Here is an 18258-nt window from a genome sequence, read left to right as displayed (position 1 = left end):
GTTCCAGTGCGTCACTAAGAGGAGGAATGTGATTTGGACAGCCAAAACCATTGTGTTACAGTGGTGTAATGGTTACTGCTCAATCTCTCAATCTCCCATCCATCTGGGCTCCATAACACTCCCCATGTTTGTAAACCTTTTGATTGTGTGGTATAGCACAGCTTCATTGTACAAGAAAGGACAAGTAAGGAAGCATTAAGACATTGTTACATGACTGGTTGCAATAAGGTAAGGAGGACCCAGTACTGAGTGGAGAGTTTGAACTTTCTTCATTGTTTGATATGCCAGTTATGTAAAAACATAAACAGAATATTCTGCCCCTTTTTGCCTATTCCATTTTTACCTTAGTGCCACATTCCCACTTTCTTGTTTCTATTGATATCCAAAAATCTATTGATCTCTATGACTAGACTGCACCACTGAGCCTCCACTGTCCTCTTGATTAGAGAATTCTGAAGATTAATTACTTTTTGGGTGAAGAAATTTCTTCCTATCGGTCCTGAATGGCTGACAGTTTATTTTGAGACTGCAGTCCCTGTCTCTAAATATCTCAATCAGAGGAAATGTCATTCTTGCATCAGCCCTGTCACAGACATGTAAGAATGGTCTATATTCATTCTCCTAAACTCAAGTGTAAAGGTCCGTACTGCATAATTTCTCCTTGTGTGACAAACCCAATATCTCAGGCATCAATCTGGTCAACAGATGTGCAGTGCAGTGGTTGAACAACCGACTAGTAATCCAGAGGCCCAATCTGGTGAAGGAGTTCTATTGAGAATTTGAATACATATTTTTAACAAATGTGCTTCTAGTAAAGGTGTCAGTCAAGCTGCCTGAATGTAGTAGATAACTAAACAGTTCAGTGGTGCCGCCTTTAGGAAAGGAAACCTGTTTTCTGTATCTGATCAGGCTTGTAAATGTGAACCCCACACCAACATAACTGAAGTCTGAAGTGGGCCCCAAGCTCAGTTGACCCAAAATGGCTGCAAGTAGTTCATGAGGCAGGCTCACTGCCATTGTTACAGGGTAACTATGGAGAGGCAATAAAGGCTGCCCTTGAATGGATAAATATTTTTAAAGATAAATTTAAATTGAGTGCTCTCATGTGAACTGAAAGATCCTGTTGCACTATTTTGAAGAAGACCAGGTGTGTTTTCTCTAGTATCTTGGCCAATATTTATCTATTTACCGGCAACACTAAATCTTCAATACCAGGTTTTCTGTTTATCATCATATTGGTGGTGTGTCAATTTGCAACAAATTGGCTCCTGCATTTCCAGCAGCAACTGAATGGCAAAAATAAATTGGTTACAAGTTATAACTTGGAACTTCGATAAGTTATAAGTTCTATAACATATAACTTGTAAAAGTCATAAATTAAATTTTATAAAATTTTAAATCTATTTTATCACTTTGTAGATTTAAAGGTCTCTTTTTACTCCTTTATTGGTGGTTTCATTTCGAATCTTACCACAGGAGGTAGGGATTAACCCCCAAATTACTTTAGTTGGAATAACTGTGACAGGGTGGCTCAGCATTTAGTGCTGTTTCCTTACAGCTCCTGGTGCCTGGGTTTGATCCTTGCCTTGGGTGTTGTCTTTGTGGATTTTTTTTTAATGTTCTTTCTGTTATGTTGTGAGTTTCCTCCCAAGTGCTTTGGTTTTGTCCCACATCCCAAAGATATGCTGGTGGGTCAACTGGCTACTGCGAATTACCACTTGGTGTAGGTTTGTAGCAAAAAGGATTGAAGGGTGGCTAAATGTGCATGTGCGAGAGAGAACACAGGGAAATAAGGAGATGGGAAATGTGACAAGTGGGATTGCTCCCCTGGGAGATGACATGGACCGGCCGGGCCAGATGGAAGTTGCCTTTGTTGCTATAAGGTGAGACTAATTACAAGCAGCAAACAAAAGATGCTTTGGATATCATAACTGAAAGTAAAGGAGATTTTGAACAGTATCCATAAGACAGCATCAGTGGCAGTGCAGCACTCCCTCCGTATTGCACTGGAGCATCAGCCATTTGACACGCGAGATCAGAGACCCACCAACAGAGCCACCTCTTGGGGACGGGTCACAGCACCTCAGCTGCACTGAAATTATAGTCAATTTCTATCAACTTTAAATGAGAAGATTGTTTTCTTTCTTTTAATAGTTAATACTGGTGACTATATTCAGGCTGTGTTGGATCGAAACCTGGCTGAGAATATATCCAGAGTCCTATACCCCAATGACAATGTAAGTCTACCAAAATACTCTTTGCTAAACTATTGCTTTCAACCAGGCATATGTTCCCCTGTGAGTGGTTCTCTCTCTGCACCCCCCCCCCCCCCCCCCCCCCCCCCCAAACACTATTCCCTCTTCCAAAACCCCTTCAGAAATGTCAGTGTAGCCCTGGTAAGACGTTATCCTAATTCCTTCCCTACAGAATCCCTCAGCTGCCTGAAAGGATACACCAGAGCCACTGTGGGAAGACATTCTGGTACTTCCTTAAGCTCCTGCTATTTTGTCTAATGCAGAGGTTGGAGGGGGAAGGGAAAAGGTCTGATGAAGGATAGTGAGGGCTGAAGGGAATTTAACAGATTGTCCCCAGGGGTGGTGCACTAGATGGTGGAGTGGTGCAGTGCATAGGATGGCCATTTGGCCCATTGTGTCTATGCCAGCTCTCTGCACAAACTATCCAATTAATTCTATTCCTGCTCTTTTCTCATAGCCTGGATTTCACTCTTCTCCACCTCATTTAAATCTAAATTTGTTTGGATTTTTTTTATATTGTTTCCAGGTTCTCAAACTTCCTTTGAGAAAAGGGAAGTCTAATAGATGTCTTTTAAAATTATGAAGCAGTTTGATAAGTTAGACATAGAGAAGATATTTCCCTTGAGAGGAGACCAAGATTCAGGGCTATAAGTGTACATTGGTTGTCAATCAATGCTGTTGGGAAATTGGGGGAAGCCAATCATTATGAAAACTGGTTAGAATGGAGAGGTGGAAAAGCAGAGATGCATTTAAGAGGATGCTAGATAAACCCGAGGGAGAAATAAATATTGTTTGGATAAAAGGAACCTGGTGGAGCGTAAGCACCAACATGGACCAAATGGCTGAGTAGTTCACTTGCTTTTAATTCAATGTCTGTCTTAAGGAAGAACGAGGAACTGCTTAGTAAAGAGCAGTCCATGTGTACAAGAAATGCATGGTAGCTAATCTTCGTGAGGAGCTTCACAGGATAATCAGTTCTTGGAGTGATGTCATCTCAGTAGGTTTTTACTGAAAGTCAGTTACCATGGTTACACTAGTATAATGATTACATTACTAGACTGATGACCCAATGATGTAGAATTACCATGCAAGAAACTCCAAGTTTGAGTCTGGCTTCTAAAATCTGGAAATAAAAATGGCATTGGCCAAGGCCAATGAAACAATTTCAGAATATGGAGAAGGAAGGAAGGAATATAACTCGATCATTTTTCTCCTGAAAAGGAAAGACTGAGGGGGGATATGAAGAATACTAAATGTTTTGAAGTGTCTGGGAATGCAGAACTTGTACAAAACTGGACACATTTACAGATTAAGGCAACAATAGAAAATGCATGAAGCATTTTTTTAAACCAGAGGGTCCCTTAATTGCTGCTATCAAGCATCAGGGCTGTAGTATTGAGGGCAGCAGGTCTCCCACTGCCAAGACCTATCATGGATGGGTAATAAATGCAGGCCCTGCCAGCAACCGCTACATCTCGTGAATGAATTTTTAAAAAAAATGCACAGAATATTAGCACAGGAGGTGGGATAAGAAACACTGAGTTTCAAGATGTGATTGAGTTTCTTGTCAACAAATGGTATACAGGATTATTATAAAAGGGTGCCAAGAATAGTGATAATGGGATCACCGGGTGGTGATCTATCTGAAGTGGTTATGGCCACATTGTCCCCCACTACCTTCTCGTGCATTGCCTGCAAATTCACCCGCACTCCCACCTCTGCTTGGATTGTATTATATTGTTCTGTGGGTGTAGATCTGGAACCTTTGTTTATTTCAGAAAATTATGGCACTGACTGACATAAACCTATTCAGTTCTTTGAAGGTAAGGAACTCCGCTTAAAGCAAGAATACTTCGTGGTAGCTGCCACACTCCAGGACATCATTCGCCGCTTCAAGTCTTCAAAGTTTGGTTGCCGGGATCCAGTCCGAACCTCATTTGAAACATTCCCAGACAAGGTAATTTTCCCAGGGATAGTGAATTAGCAGGATTGATCTACACTGGAATGTAATTGCAAATATTGCTCAAGTCAAGTGATTTGGGTCTGTAATAGTGTCATACTAAGGAAAACTACAATTATTGGGGATCAGGGAATTGTATCAACTGGCTGGAGTCATATCATCTACAAAGGAAGAAGGTCAATCATCTTGGCCCTTGGACATTGCTATAGGAGTTCCCCAGGGAATTGAGTCATGGGTCCAAATATCTTCCACTGCAATGATATTTCCTGCATGGGAATTTTGAATGTCTGGTGGTTCCCTATTGAATGTTGTTCAATTCCTCCAATACATCTGATACATCTTAGTTCCCTTACATCAGTGGTAGGGAAATTACTGGAGAGGATTCTTCGGGATAGGATTTACTTGCACTTGGAAAAGCATGGACCTGTGAGGGAAAGTCAGCATGGCTTTGTGCAGGAGAGGTCCTGTCTCTCAAATTTGATTTTTTTTTGAGCAAGTGATGAAGATAATTGACCAGGGTAGGGCAGTGGATGTTGTTGATGCGGACTTCAGTAAAGCATTTGACAAGGTCCCTCATGGTAGGCTGGTCCAGAAGATTAAGTGGCATGGGGTCCACAGTGAGTTAGTAAGTTGGATGCAAAGTTGGCTTGGTCAGAGAAAACAGAAGGTAGTGGTGGACAAGTGCTTTTCTGATTGGAGGTCTGTGATGTTCCAGAAGGATCAGTGCTGCAACCTCTGGTGATGTATGTAAATGATTTGGGTAAAAAGGTTGGTGGTCTGATCAGGAGATTTGCAGATGACACAAACATTGGTGGAGGTGTGGATAGTGAGGAAGGGTTATAGATCAATTGGAAATTTGGATGGAGAAATGGCAGATGGAGCTTAATCCAGACAAGTAAGAGGTATTGCACTTTGGGAGGTCAAACGCAAGAGGAACGTGTACAGTAAATGTCAGGACTCTGGGGACCATTTATGCACAGAGAGATTTTGGGGTGCAAGTCCATAGTTCCCTGAAAGTGGCAATGCACATGGATAGGATAGTAAAGGCGACCTATTGCATGCTTGCCTTCGTCAATCAGGGCCTTGAGTATAAAAGTCGGGAAGTCATGTTGCAGCTGTATAAAACTTTGGTTAGGCCACACTTGAAGTATTGTGTGCAGTTCTGGTTACCACATCACAAGAAGGATGTGGAGGCTTTGGAAAGGGTCAGAAGAGATTCACCGGGATGTTGCCTGGATTGGAGAGTATTAGCTGTAAGGAGAGGTTGGACAAACTTGGATTGTTTTCTCTGGAGCAATGGAGGCTTAGAGTCAACCTGATGGAAGTTATAAAATTATGAGAGGCATCAATAGAGTAGATACTCAGTCTTTTTCCCAGTGTGGAAACGTCAAATACTAGCGAGCTTGTGTTTAAGATGAGAGTGGGAAAGTTTAAAGGGGATTTATGAGGCAAGTTTTTTTTTCCCCAACGTGGAGTAGTAAGTACCTGGAATGCACTGCCAGGGAGGTGGTAGAAGTAGATACGGTAGTGGTGTTTCAGAGATATTTAGACAGACAGGTGAACAGGCAGGGAATGGAGGGGTATAGAGCACATGCAGGCAGATGGGATTAGTTAGATCGGCATCATGGTCAGCTGATGTGGTGGGCCAAAAGGCCTGTTCCTGTGCTGTACTGTTCTATGTTCTAAAGATGCAACTTGGGGCCATGTGCAAAAAGACCTGGATAGCCCACCAGCATGGTTTGATAAGTATCAAGAAACATTGGACCACAGAAGTATGAATCAATGATCATTTCCAGTGGGGATGGGGGAGTCTAATCGCACTCTATTGATGTTATATTTGGTGAACTTTGACGTCCTAGGGTCACCATTAACTCGAAACCTCAGTGGAGCAGCCACATAAATATGATGGATGCAAGAGCAGCACGGAAACTGGGAATTCTGTAGTAAATGATGTGCTCCCTGGTTTCCCTAAATCCCTTTTACCATCCACGAGTCAGCATTCTGATGGGATACTCTACATTTTCCTGCATAAGTGCAGTCCCGACAACACTAAAGAAATTTAAGTAATCTGAGACAAAACAGCTTAACAGGCTCATTTGGCACCTTCAACATTCACGTAGGCAGTGTGTAACATTTACCTGCATTATGGCTACTAGTCAAGGCTTCTTCAGCAATACCCTTCACACCTGCAACCTCCATCACCTGGAAGCACCTTCATCTCTGAATACCAACTCCTGTTTTCCCTTGTAACCCAAGATGCACAGCATCCTGGCAGATGTACGTTGCTGTATTTTTAACACTAATACAATCTTGAACCTCCACTCCTTCCCCCCAGCCCCTCACAATGAGCACTGGGAATACCTTCAGCTGATGGCCTGCTGTGGTTCAGGAATGTGGCTCACCACCACCTTTTCAAGTAGAATTGGGATGCAATAAATTCTCACGTCTACAGTTTCAGGTCACTAATCGGAAGAAGAGTGAAGTACTTGATTGTACTTAGAGCTTTGGAACACTACAAAAATCTGTAAGGTACTTCGTAAATTAAGATGGTGTTTTTAAAAATTGTGTCAAACGCTGCAGATATTCCTTTTGAGGTGCAATTTGTGGTTTCCTGGCTATAGGAACTCCAATTTTATATTTTTGACACCACAAAGTTGGTTTCTGACTGAATTCTAGCTATAATTGGTTGCCTGCTTCAACATTGGTCAGATACTGTGAGGTTTAGATACTGTGAGGTTTAGCTACTGTCCTCTCCCACTGGTGTTCTCTGGGGCACAGCGACCCAAATGCATGGCGCTGAGAGCTAGGGAAATGTCTCAAAACCTGTTCTTAGTCAGTAATGCAGCCCAGTACACAACCACGTGGTTCCTCATCCTCGTGTTCCTTCCAGCCCCACCAATGCATTTCCTTCTGTTGGACCTACTATCCATCTTTCTGATTTCTCCTGCTTTAATTTCTCTTTGCCGCCTTTCCCCCAGTTTCCCCACCACTTTCTGTAGTTCTCTCCCCTGCGCCATCAGATTTGCTTTCTCTAGCTCTCCCTCTATTTCTCTGCTTCTGTCCTGCTGATCTTGTTTTTATTCCTCCTGGTTTCTTCCCCCCCTTCCCCAGAGCTTGTTTGATTACCGACAAAAACTGCTGCAGTGATGACTCAGCAAGATGACAGAATGCGTAAATAAGCAATGGTTTTGGAGCTGCAATTAATCGACTCCACTTGCTGATGGGCTGAAGGCTCCTTGCCAAGCTGGATTAAGTTACTGATTTGCTGTGTTCTCTTTACAATGGTGAGGCAAAGTCGGTGATGGGAACAGCTTGTGCAATAAAGTGCATGCAAAAAAAAAAATTGCATATATAAATTGCCTCAATGGCCTCTGACCTTAAGTGTTTGAAAATGAAGTACTTTTTGAAGCACATTCACAATTGTAATTTAGGAAACTCAGTAGCTGATTTGTGCAGAGCAGGAGCAACATTACCAGTTTTTTTTGGTTCTATTAGGTTAGTTATTGAGGGTAAATATTGATCCCTGGGCAAACCTGCTCTTCTTCCATACAGTGCCCTGCACTTATGGGGGGGGGAAAGAAAGGTTTTCCATTTTATCTATTCTGAGAGTACCAAACATCTCATCAGAAGGACTGCACCTCCAGCAATGAGGTACTTCTACAGTAATATTCCTGGGTATGTCAATGCAGAATGTGTGTACAATTCTCCAAAGCAAGACTTGAGCCCACAGTTTTGTGACTTGGAGACAAGAGCACTGTCACTGAGACACTAACGTAACTTGACTTTTCATTCAGGAGAGGAAATAGGGTTTGCAACAAGAGTGAAATAAAACTTTTATTCTAGTGTCCAACTAATACACTTACAAACTCTTGTGTACTCATTCATGGTTTGGACGTTGCTGGTGAGGCCAGTATTTATTGTCCATCCCTAATTGCCACTGAACCAAGGAGCCAGTTAAGGGTTCAATAATGTTGATGGGTCTGGAGCTGCACATAGGTAAAGGCCAGGTAATGGTGGCAGATTTTCTTCCCAGGAGGACATTAGTGACCCAGTGTGCATGGGACTACTCAGAGTCAGACAGATGGGTAGATATTTTATCAGCTCAATAAAATGAGTGTTGAAGTTGATGTTCCTTTACTCACAGGTGGCCATTCAGCTCAACGACACCCATCCTGCACTTGCCATTCCTGAGTTGATGAGAATCCTAGTGGATGTGGAGAAGTTAGAGTGGGAAAAGGTATGGTTATGATGACTATTTTCCATTTAATGTTAAATCCCAGGCATTTTACAGTAACAAAGTGTGTTTATGCAGTGCCTTTCACAATGTGCAAAGGTGCCTCACAGAAACATCATCAGTCAAAATCTAGCACCATGTCAGACAAAGGAATATTGAATAAGATGACCAAAAGCTTGATCCAAGAGGAATGTCTTGAAGTTAAATCAGATTAGTTTATTGTCGTATACACCAGGGTATAATGAAATTCCTTGCTCGCATGAAGCTCACAGAGTAAACAGTATACATGGTAATAATAAACACAGCGATGAACACAAAACAACAGAGTGGTGCAAAGATTGTAGTGCAAAGAGAAATGCTAAAGTGACAATCTCAGAATAACTGAGAGAGGTAGAATTAAGAATCCAAGAACATGGCAGCATCATAGAGAAGGGGATGTGAAACAGGTGATGTGATTTTAAATTGGTAAAAAGAGGCAAAGATTTAGTTCTTTGGCTAAGCTGTCTGAGATCAGATGAATAGAATGTTCCAGTAGAGTGGTCAGGTCTGTTTTTAAATTTAATGTACTCCAGTTATATCCAGATATGAAGTGCTGAGCATTTATTTCACTGAGCTCTCATTATGGTTCTTTGCTGTAATCTTAAAACACAGGTTTATCTGTGTTTACAGCTGAGACCCATACCCTCAGCTGTGTATTCATACTTTACTGGTCCACAACTCAGCCTTGTGCAGCTGGTTGTGGACCAGTAAAACCCAGCAAGTTCATTATTTTATTTTGGGGGGGGGGGGGCGGTGTACTAAAACCTGTCCTTGCTTGGCCTGGCCTACATCACACCAATGTGATTGAGCTGTAAGCTACGTTGGCGTAATGTGCCCTTCAGTTGGATTAAACTTTATCAGGGCAGCTAGGGTTTGGGAAATAATCCTAGCCTTGGCAATGATGCCCACATCCCCGGTGTGAATAATTAAAATTGGCCATTCAAATCTTCAGTTTGACTGAAAATGAAAGAATACGTGCTCATCGTTAATACATATACCTAGTAGCAGTGTCTGTTCTTATTTGTGATGAAGGAGATGCTCAGCTGCACAGCAAGGAAATAGTATTATGTTTTGTGTAGGCAGAGTTTGTGTCATTTCTTTATCAGAGCATCTAATTGAATTAATGGTGGAAGAAGGATTGTTTGTATCCTGGAGGGTCTTTGGTTGAGAAGGCTTTTAAACCTTGCCTGTCCTAACCTGCAACTGTGGCGACTCACCGTCTAGTCGGGCGAACCGGCTCGGCAGTCGGGTCGCGCGGCGTCGGAGCGACGAGGCCCAAGATGGCGGCGGGCCTCGTCTTTCCGAGCGACGGGGAGAACCCGCGCGCGGGAAAGTCCTGATGACGTAGGACTTACGTCATTGCCGGTTTTTTGGGCGGGAGTTTTTCTCCCTTAAAGGGCCTGCACAAGGCGGGAAAATAAACCAGTTCTGTTTGGCAATCCTCCGAGTAGAGTCTTGTTTTATTCCGCGGTAGCAACTGCTACACAACTTTATTTATTTGTCCTTGGAGTGTTGGTGTTACTGGCAAGGCCCAAGTTTTTTCCTGCACATTCCCAGTTGCTCTGAGAAGGTTGGACGATTCTTTCTCTCAGAGGCACTACGATCTGGTTTGGGTTGCACTTTGATACCATTGAGCTGTGTACTGGCCAATTACTGTCAAAAATGTTGGTGTGAGATTGGATCTCACATGTAGGCCAGATTGGGGAAAGGACAGTTTCCTTCCCAAAGGATGTTAACCCTAAACTGGATGCCTAAAGAAGGCTGCGCTTTTTTTCATGCTAGTGAGAGATTCTGAAGCAAAATAAACTTTACTGAACTGCAGAGATGAGCCTGCAGTCAGTGCAGAAATTCTACTCGGCAGGTCCACGTGCAGCTGTTTCTGCCAGTGGTCAGCAACCAATTAGGTGGTGAAACTGTTGTCAGTCCCCAAGGCTCTTGTTATTTGAGGGTGAACTATCTACAAGTAGAGTCTGCTTGGTTAGGAAGACCAGATATATGCTTGAAATGTCAAATGTTAGACCACAGTCATTCTAGTTCACCTAATGATAATGGCGTTGTTAGCTAATATTGTAATGGTCAATTTTTAATTCTCATTTCAGACCCTGAGATGAGACGAAGGAAACCCCAGTGGGAGAGAGTTCTAGTCCAAAGTCACCCATCCCTCCTGACCATGCTTCACTACCATACTGTGTCCTGTGTTATTCATACTGTCTTTTTTTTCTTCTTGCAAGGCTTGGGATATAACAATCAGGACCTGTGCTTATACCAACCACACGGTGCTGCCCGAGGCTCTGGAACGCTGGCCGGTGCAGATGTTTGAGCGACTTCTCCCAAGGCACCTGCAGCTCATCTATGAAATCAACCAGAGACATTTGGACGTAAGGAATATTAAACCATTTTCCCACGTTCCCCTCTCATTTCTTCTGCCTCGCTGCATTTTCCATTCCCTCTGCAGTTCTCAAGCTTATTAAACCCTGATTGTTGCCCTTCTGATTTATCAGCTCTGCTTTTGGGGAGAATGTGCTAGATTTCCCCATTGTAGAAAAGCAAGAGAATCTCTAACTTTTCTCATGAACTGTCTGGCTCTAACTTTCTTTTGCTCCCTTTGTTCTGGGGAAAGGAGTTGTTCTTTTTTCTCTCCTATTAAACCCTTTGATCATTTTGAATGCCTCACTGGACCTCAGGAGAATGCAAGATTTATCCTTTCTCTTGTATTTTGCCAGTATTTTGTGCTTGCTTATGCTATCGTGTGGGGTGTCACTGACACTGCCTGGCTTTCAATGTGTATCTCCACCCAACCAAGGGCAACCACAGTATCTGATTCAAACTCTTATCCTGTAGATATCATCACCCACTGTTTAAATAAGCAAATATTTTGACAGAACCGACCAAAACCAAGTAAAAGGTTAATGTTAGTCCTACTTCTCTATTCTCTTTGCATATAAAGAAAGGGGTGCCCCTCTTTAAGAGAGAGTTTGAGTTATGTTATAGTTCTGCTTGTCCCTCTGTATTTCCTTTCCAAAGTGGAACAACGCTCAGAAAGGAGATCGAGGAAGGGCTAAACTTTTGACTCCACTCTGGGATCTTCACCAGAGTAGATTACACACTTAGTTAGGACTTGTCTGTTTTTATTTGGCTTGGGTTTGGCTAACCCAAGTACCCTCTTCTTGTTCTAGAACATTGCTGCCCTGTATCCCGGTGACGTAGACCGCCTGAAACGCATGTCGCTGATCGAGGAGGGAGATCCCAAGAGGATCAACATGGCGCACCTGAGCGTTATTGGGTCCCACGCAGTTAATGGGGTCGCACAAATTCACTCGGAAATTGTGAAGAGCACAGTGTAAGTGGCATCAAAGAAAGCTGTCCTGATGTAAAGGAAGGACTAAGATGTTAGTTCAACTTTGGGTGATAGCAGCACTCAGTTTATAAAAGGGATTCCAGTCAATGGGGAGATTCAGTTGAATCCACAAGCTGAGAGTGACCAGAGATCTCTGGGTAGTGAGGAGTATGGGAGTTGAAATAGGTCGGTCTCTCTGGCCAATTCTATCATTACTGTAGGTCAGGGCCAACTCTATTTATCCTGCAGTGCATATCCTTTTAATACTCCATGCCTATCCAGCATCTATCTCATCTTAAGTTTGGAAATGTTTAAGTGACCGAGCTACGGCAATGTTTTGGGGGAATTTCCACTGAGATGAGGAATACTTCTCCACTCGGCTCCTGAAAAGCTAGCTCTGATTTTAAGTTTATGCTGCCTTGTTCTACTAGGAAAAGTTTCTTTCTATCCATTGCATCAAATTATTAATAATTTTAAATGTGTCAATAAAATCACCTTTTTATGTGAGACCTATCAATCAAGGCTTTCCATGGGAATTGAATGGGGACTTGAGGAAACTTAACTATAGGGCTTCGGGAAGAGGAAGGAGGAATGTGACTGAATTCATGGCTCAATAGGAGGGTGACACGAATGGACTGCTTCTAAGCCACAACATTTCTATGGTTATACAACCTACCCTCATAATTTAACCCTTCTAGCTCTAATATTTTAACAGAGCTCCCATACCTTTGTATTCCACATCCCCTGAAATTAAAGCAGTCAATCCACTAAGCCCTTTTTTTAAGATGATTTTTAAAAAAAATTAAACAGACTACAAACTGATCATTCAAAGTGCCATTGAGGGTGGTGATCAGTTTCTGTAGTCAGCAGGAGTGTAGGTCTGACTGGGTACAATGACCAGAGGAGCCCTTTTTCCTGCCCACCTCCCTCCATTATTTCACAGCCTCCTCTTACTGCAATTCATATTGAGCTGACTCTGCTTTACAATAAGACCATAAGATGTAGGAGCAGAATTAGGCCATTCAGCCCATTGAGTCTGCTCCACCATTCAACCATGGCTGCTATTTTTTTTCAACCTGATTTGCCCTTAACCCCCTTACCAATCAAGAACCTATCAACCTCTGCCTTAAATACACCCAATGACTTGGCCTCCACAGTCCTCTGTGGCAATGAATTCCACAGATTCACCACCCTCTAGCTGAAGAAATTCCTCCAAGTCAGTTTTAAAGGGACTTTCCTTTATTCTGTGTCCTCGGATCCTGAACTCTCCTAATGGAAACATCCTCTCTATGTCCATTCTATCCAGGCCTTTCAGTATCCAGTAGGTTTCAATGAGATCCCTCTTCATCCTTCTGAGCTCCAAGTACAGGCCCAGAGACATCAAACCCTCATATGCTAAGTTTCTCATATGTTAAGCCTTTCATTCCTGCGATAATGTTTTTATTCATTTATCTTGACTCAGAGTAGGATATCATTTATAAATTGGGGCAAAGCATCTAAAATATTTTGGTCTGAAAGTCTCCCTCAATGTCTCTTTTGATGTCACAGCTTCCATTTATGCAAGATCACTTTTTGTTTGACGTATTCAGGTTTTGCTGCAGTTACAACAATTGTCAGTTGTTAGCTTGTCTTTTTTAGCTGTAAAAACTGATAATATTGCTTGTAAATTTAGTGTTACTTTAGCCAAATTGGTGCAATTGGGGATCGATTTAAAGAAGCATAAACACTTCAGTTGTTTCATGTGATATTAAAATCAAACTGGCAATAGCTGTTAAGAAAAATGGTGTTTAAGGCAAAAGTAACAAATATCAGAAAAAGGTGTTTATAAAAATATTCTGGCATTTCACTTCTTTATTTTCTTTTGATATAGGAGGTCATTTCAGCCCAAGGAATCAATGCTGGCTCACTGAGCAATCCCTTTCCTCTGCTATTTTCTGTGTAATCTCTTAGTCCTAGAGCCATGGAGTAATACAGCATGGAAACAAGCCCTTTGGCCTAATTCATCCATGCTGACCAAGATGCCCATCTAAGCTAGTCCCATTTGCCTGCGTTTGGCCTCTATTCCTCTAAACCTTTCCTATCCATGTACCTGTCCAAATGCCTTTTAAATGTTCTCATTGTACTTGCCTTAACCACTTCCTCTGGCAGCTTGTTCCATATAAGGACCACCCTCTGTGTGAAGAAGTTGCTCCTCGGATCCCTTTTAAATCTTTCCCCTCTCACCTGAAACCTGTGCTCTCTGATTTGTGATTTCCTTTCCCTGGGAAAAAGACTGTATGCATTCACCCTCTCTATGCCCCTCATGATTTTTTTACACCTCTATAACGTCACCCCTCAGTCTCCTACACCTCAAGGAATAAAGCCCAACCTCTCCCCATAACTCAGACCCTCAAGTCCTGGCAACATTCTCATAAATCCTCTGTGCATTCTTTCTAGCTTAATGATGTCTTTCCTCTAACAGGATAACCAAACTTTACATGATACTCCAGGTGTGGCCTCACTGATGTCTTGTACAACTGCAACATAACGTCCCAACTCTTGTACTCGGTGCCCTGACTGATGAAGGCCAGCATGCCAAATGCCTCCTTCACCACCATGTCTACATGTGATGCCACTTTCAGGGAACCGTGTACTTGTACTCCTTGGTCTCTCTGTTCTACAACACTCCCCAGGGCCCTACTGTTCACTGTGAAAGTCCTACCTTAGTTTGACTTCCCAAAATGCAACACCTTGCACTTATTTAGATGAGATATCTTCATTAGTCACATGTACATGAAAACGCACAGTGAAGTACATCTTTTGCATGGAGTGTTCTGGGGGCAGCCCGCAAGTGTCGCCACTCTTCTGGCGCCAACATAGCATGCCAAATTGAATGCAAGGAATTTGTCATTCCTAGGCCCACTTACCCAGCTGATCAAGATTCCCCTATAATTTTTGATAACCTTCTTTGCTGTCTATGATACCACCTATTTTAGCGTCATCTGCAAATTTACCAACCATGCCTCATGCATCCTATTCTCCCCTCCACACCAGGGGCAATTTATAATGGACAATTAACTTCCCAACCTGCACGTCTTTGGGATGTAGGAGGAAAACAGAACACTGAGGGAAACCCATGTGATCACAGAGGACTCTACACAGGCAGCATCTGAGGTCAGGACTGAACCTGGGTCACGGAGCTATGAGGCAGCAGCTCCACTGGCTGCACCACTGTGCTGCCCAGATGTCACAGGTCATCAACCTGTAACAGAACACCAAACTCCAGTGACGGTGCCATGGCTAAATGTTGACTTTGACCAATTGTATTGGTTTATTTTCGTCACTTGTACCGAGGTACAGTGAAAAGCTTGTCTTAGAAACCAATCATACAGGTCAATTCATTACACAGTGCAGTACAGCATTGATGTAGTACAGGTAAAAACAGTAACAGTACAGAGTAAAGTGTCACAGCTACAGAGTGCAGTGCAATAAGGTGCAAGGTCACAACAAGGTAGATAATGAGGTCATGGTACATCTCATTGTATAAAGGAACCGTTCAATAGTCTTATCACAGTGGGGTAGAAGCTGTCCTTAAGTCTGGTGGTACGTGCCCTCAGGCACCTGTATCTTCTACCCGATGGAAGAGGAGAGAAGAGAGAATGTCCCGGGTGGGTGGGGTCTTTGATTATGCTGGCTGCTTCACCAAGACGAGAGGTAAAGACAGAGTCCAAGGAGGGGAGGCTGGTGTCCGTGATGCGCTGGGCTGTGTCCACAACTCTCTGCAGTTTCTTGTGGTCCTGGGCAGAGCAGTTGCCATACCAAGCCGTGATACATCTAGATAGGATGCTTTCTATGGTGCATTGGTAAAAGTTGGTGAGAGTCAAAGGAAACAAACCAAATTTCTTTAGCCTCCTGAGGAAGTAGAGGCACTGGTGAGCTTTCTTGGCCGTGGTGTCTACGTGATTCGACCAGCACAGGCTGTTGGTGGTGATCACTCCCAGGAACTTGAAGCTCTCAATCCTCTTGACCTCAGCACCATTGATGTAGACAGGTGCATGTACACTGCCCCCTTTCCTGAAGTCAATGACCAGATCTCTGGAGTACTTGAACCATTTTGTGGTGTTTGCCATTTTGTTTTCTGTAGGGTTGTATCTTTAAGAATGTTTATCCTTCTTGGTAACAGAGATGGCACTGGCTGGAGCTGTTATTAGAACATAGAACAGCACAGGAACAGACCCCTTGGCCCATAATGTCTGCACTGAGCATGATGCCAAATTAGACTAATCCCTTCTGCTTGCACATGACCCCTATCCCTCCATTCCCTCATGTGCCTGTTTAAAAGCCTCTTGAATGCCACTATTGTATCTGCTTCCACTACCACCCTTGGCAGCCCATTCCAGGCACCTGCCTCGCCCATCCCCTTTAAACTTTCCCCCTCTCACTTTAAAGCTATGCCCTCTGGTATTTGATATTTCTATCCAGGGAGAAAGATTGTGGCTGTCTACCCTATCTATGCCTGTCATAATTTTATAAACTTCTATCAGGTCTCCCCTAAGTCTCTGCTCCAGAGAAAACGATCCAAGTCTGTCCAACCTCTCCTTGTAGCTCATACCCTCTAATCCAGGCAGCATCCTGGTAAACCTTTTCTGCACCCTCTCCAAAGCCTCCACATCCTTCCTGTAATGGGATGACCAGAATTGCCTGCAGTACTCCAAGTGTGGCCTAACCAGTTTTATACGACTTCCTGACTCTTGTACTCAGTGGCTCTAGCGATGAAGGCAAGCATGTCATATGTCTTCCTTACCACTCTATCTACTTGCATTACCACTTCTTTCAGGGAGTCTTCTTGCATTGCCACTTTCAGAGAGTTGTTCCAATTGTTACTGATCCTGTCATTTGATAAAGTTGGATGAAGAGGCACAGGTGACGAGGAGAAAGAAGTTGCTATTGACTCGGCCACACACACAATGTGACGGGTGGGACAGGCCAGAGCCTGGGTATAGAGGGTATGAGCTACAAGGAGAGGTTGGACAGACTTGGATCGTTTTCTCTGTAGTGGTTCACCTGATTCCCCATTTTCCAGCAGCCATGAGGCATAAGCAAGTTTGGTGTGTGATGTAATGCTCTCCACTAGCCTGGATGAGTGCTGGCCTATCAAGATTAACAGTTCAGCACCATCCAGGACAGCAGGCCATTTGATCATTCGCTGACTTAAAGCATCCACCACTGACTGCCATGTGCGGTATTTGCATGATGCACTGCAGCAGTTTGCCAAGATTGCTATAACAGCATTTCCCAAACCTGTGACCTCCAACTAACTGGCTAACAATAGGATGCGATTGCAATCAATTTCAAGTTTCCCACTATCCCAACTTGGTGGATGTCACTTTTTCTTCATTTTTGCTGGGGCAAAATCCTGCACCTCTCTATCTTGCAGCACTCGAGGAGCACAATTAGCATAGGGGCAGCAGTGGTTCAAGAAGGCCTTGTCACTGTGACCTTGTCAAGGACCAGAGAAGGATAGAAAAGGCCAGGCTTGCAATGGCATTCACATTCCATTGCAGTGTAGGTGGATGGAGAGGAGTAACACTGACATTAAACTCTTTGGGACCATTATATACAGTTTTTATATAATAGTTGTATGAATGTGTATGTTTATTTAAAATATCAGTTGTTGGTAAACTTTTAATACAACTAAAGGGTGTTGCACTTCAGTTTGATGCACTTGAATGCAAACAGTCAAAAGTATAAATTAAAGCTTTTGATATACTTAGAAGTAAATGTGATTATTACCTTGAATGAAGCTACTGCACTTGTTAAATATAAAATGTAAAGTTTTTTGTTTAAAATTATAAGACCCTCTAGTGTGGTCCTGTTTTAATACAGTTTTTACGGATTGTGTAGAATGACACCACATTCTACAGTCACTGTTAACTTGTGATGCACTTTATACTCATCCATGGAATGCTGACACTTGGTAAGTGGGAAATGCAAAGAACTTGGCTTAGATTCAGTGTGCAGTTGGTAATTCAAAGCAATTACGAGGTAGTGGAGGAAGGTTGTAACATAAATAAGATGTTATAATATTTGGATCATGTAAAATATGTTGTTATATTTATAAAAGTTCTCTGGTTGTATAAATTGGGGATCAGCCTTTGCTGTCTCATTTGCATGTGCATGATTGTGGAGGTAGTAATCATTTACATATGTTTAAAACACCACACCAAATAGATTGTAGGTTTTCAGTGGATGTAGTAATGCTACTCTCCAATTAATGTCACCATCCTGGCCCTGAACAAGGCACCATTGTAGCCATGAATAACAGCAGTGAATGGAATTCAGTACTACTGTGGCGCTCTGAGGCTATGTTTATCCATTGCCTGTCCAGTTGCAAGTTACTTCAAAGCATATTTCTATTTGTGTCTTCCCATTCCTTAATCTATCAGCACAAAAT

The 18258-nt window shown here is 42.8% G+C and overlaps 1 protein-coding gene across 1 annotated transcript in view; it reads left to right on the top strand.

Annotated features, from left to right (window-relative positions):
• Positions 1-18258, top strand: part of LOC127567823 (glycogen phosphorylase, brain form) — an 83157-nt gene that overhangs the window by 45543 nt on the left and 19356 nt on the right. Inside the window, exons 7-11 of the mRNA XM_052010934.1 lie at positions 2155-2237; positions 4069-4212; positions 8360-8452; positions 10720-10866; positions 11665-11828. Of these exons, the coding sequence (XP_051866894.1) occupies positions 2155-2237; positions 4069-4212; positions 8360-8452; positions 10720-10866; positions 11665-11828 (631 nt within the window). The remainder of the gene's footprint in view (positions 1-2154; positions 2238-4068; positions 4213-8359; positions 8453-10719; positions 10867-11664; positions 11829-18258) is intronic.

Source organism: Pristis pectinata, chromosome 3 (genome assembly GCF_009764475.1).
Source record: "Pristis pectinata isolate sPriPec2 chromosome 3, sPriPec2.1.pri, whole genome shotgun sequence".
Taxonomy (NCBI): domain Eukaryota; kingdom Metazoa; phylum Chordata; class Chondrichthyes; order Rhinopristiformes; family Pristidae; genus Pristis; species Pristis pectinata.
This window is presented reverse-complemented; position numbering and strand designations above follow the sequence as displayed.